The sequence below is a fragment of the Nematolebias whitei genome, chromosome 4 (genome assembly GCF_014905685.2).
Source record: "Nematolebias whitei isolate Nwh7 chromosome 4, NemWhi1, whole genome shotgun sequence".
NCBI lineage: Eukaryota > Metazoa > Chordata > Actinopteri > Cyprinodontiformes > Rivulidae > Nematolebias > Nematolebias whitei.
The window spans coordinates 41,857,971-41,859,648 of record NC_056501.1 but is presented as its reverse complement, the minus strand read 5'-3'; the positions used below and the strand labels follow the sequence as shown (position 1 = coordinate 41,859,648).

At 58.4% G+C, this 1,678-nt stretch overlaps 1 protein-coding gene across 1 annotated transcript in view; it reads right to left on the bottom strand.

Annotated features, from left to right (window-relative positions):
- Positions 1-267: 267 nt before the first annotated feature.
- LOC119408305 (proline-rich protein 36-like) overlaps positions 268-1,678 on the bottom strand; it is a 54,981-nt gene continuing 53,570 nt past the window's right edge. The window contains exons 6-7 of the mRNA XM_037675103.1: positions 510-1,675; positions 268-291 (exon numbers count right to left, since the gene is read on the bottom strand). Of these exons, the coding sequence (XP_037531031.1) occupies positions 268-291; positions 510-1,675 (1,190 nt within the window). The remainder of the gene's footprint in view (positions 292-509; positions 1,676-1,678) is intronic.

Sequence of the window (1,678 nt, the reverse complement as noted above, 5' to 3'; positions counted from 1 at the left end):
GGAGGAGAGAAAGGCTTTTTATAAGACAGAGGCAGAGTGAGTAATGAGAGCACCTGGGCAGGTGGCTGATGAGGGACAGGTGTGAATGATAAAGACTGAGGACTGGAGAGGCAGACTGAGGAGTGAGTGGGAAATAACAACAGAATCAGATATATAGGAACAGAAATCACACAAAGAGCAGAACAACAAAAGTACAAAGAGCAGAGCGGGGAACACAAATAAATATAAAGAAAACAGACAGGGACAGAGCCTGTCATAACCCCCCTCTCAAGGGACGGCTCTTGACGTCCCCTAGAACACAACACAGAAAACACAGAATGGGTGGGAGGATGGGGGAAACAAGGATGGAGGGCACTTAAAGAAAATCTAAACAAAAACCGGCGGTAGACCTGGGAGCAAAAATAAACACTGGTATTTCTATGAAAGGCCCTGGGCATCGTTCCTAGCAAGCCGGAGTTTGGGCGGATGGCCCGGGGACCATCCAGAGCAGGACCAGAGTTTGGGCGGACAGCCCGGGGACCGTCCAGAGCAGGACCAGAGTTCGGGCGGACGGCCCAGGGACCGTCCAGAGCGGGACCAGAGTTCGGGGAAGGATGGAATGGGGCCAGAGATGGTGGTGCTGGCTGCTGCTGGGCCAGAGATGGTGGTGCTGGCTGCTGCTGGGGCAGATGGGACGTTGGCAGCTGTTGGGTCAGGACAGGGTTCAGCAGCTGTTGGGTCAGGACGGGGTTCAGAAGCTGCTGGACCAGACCTGGGTTCAGCAGCCGGGAGGTCGGACGAGGGTTCAGCAGCCGTGAGGTCAGAGACAGGCTCTGCAGGCGATGGATCAGAGACGTGCTCTGCAGGCGATGGGTCAGAGACGGGCTCTGCAGTGATGGGTCAGAGACGGGCTCTGCAGCCGAAGAGTCGAAGGCGGGTTCTACAGACGAAGAGTCGAAGGCGGGTTCTGTAGCCGATGAGTCGAAGGCGGGTTCTGCAGCCGAAGAGTCGAAGGCGGGTTCTGCAGATGAAGAGTCGAATGCGGGTTCTGCAGTCAATGAGTCCAAGCCGGGTTCTGCAGCCAATGAGTCGAATGCGGGTTCTACAGCCGATGAGTCAAAGGTGGGTTCTGCAGCCAATGGGACGAAGGCGGGTTCTGCAGCCGATGAGACGAAGGCGGGTTCTGCAGTCGATAAGATGAAGGCGGGTTCTGCAGTCGATGAGACGAAGGCGGGTTCTGCAGCCGATGAGTCGAAGGCGGGTTCTGCAGCCGATGAGACGAAGGCAGGTTCTACAGCCGATGAGATGAAGGCGCGTTCTGCAGCCGATGAGACGAAGGCGGGTTCTGCAGTCGATAAGACGAAGGCGGGTTCTGCAGTCGATGAGTCGCAGCCGGGTTCTGCAGACGATGAGTCACAGCCGGATTCTGCAGCTGCGGGGTCAGAGCCGGGTTCTGCAACTGCGGGGTCAGAGCCGGGTTCTGCAGCTGCAGGGTCAGAGCTGTGTTCTACAGCTGCGGGGTCAGAGCCGGGTTCTGCAGCTGCAGGGTCAAAGCCGGGTTCTGCAGCTGTGGGGTCAGAGCTGGGTTCTGCTGCTGCGGGGTCAGAGCCGGAGTCTGCAGGCGGCAAGTCCAGCAAGGAGTCTGCAGGTGGCGAGTCCGACGAGGGGTCTGCAGGCGGCGAGTCCGGCGAGGGGTCTG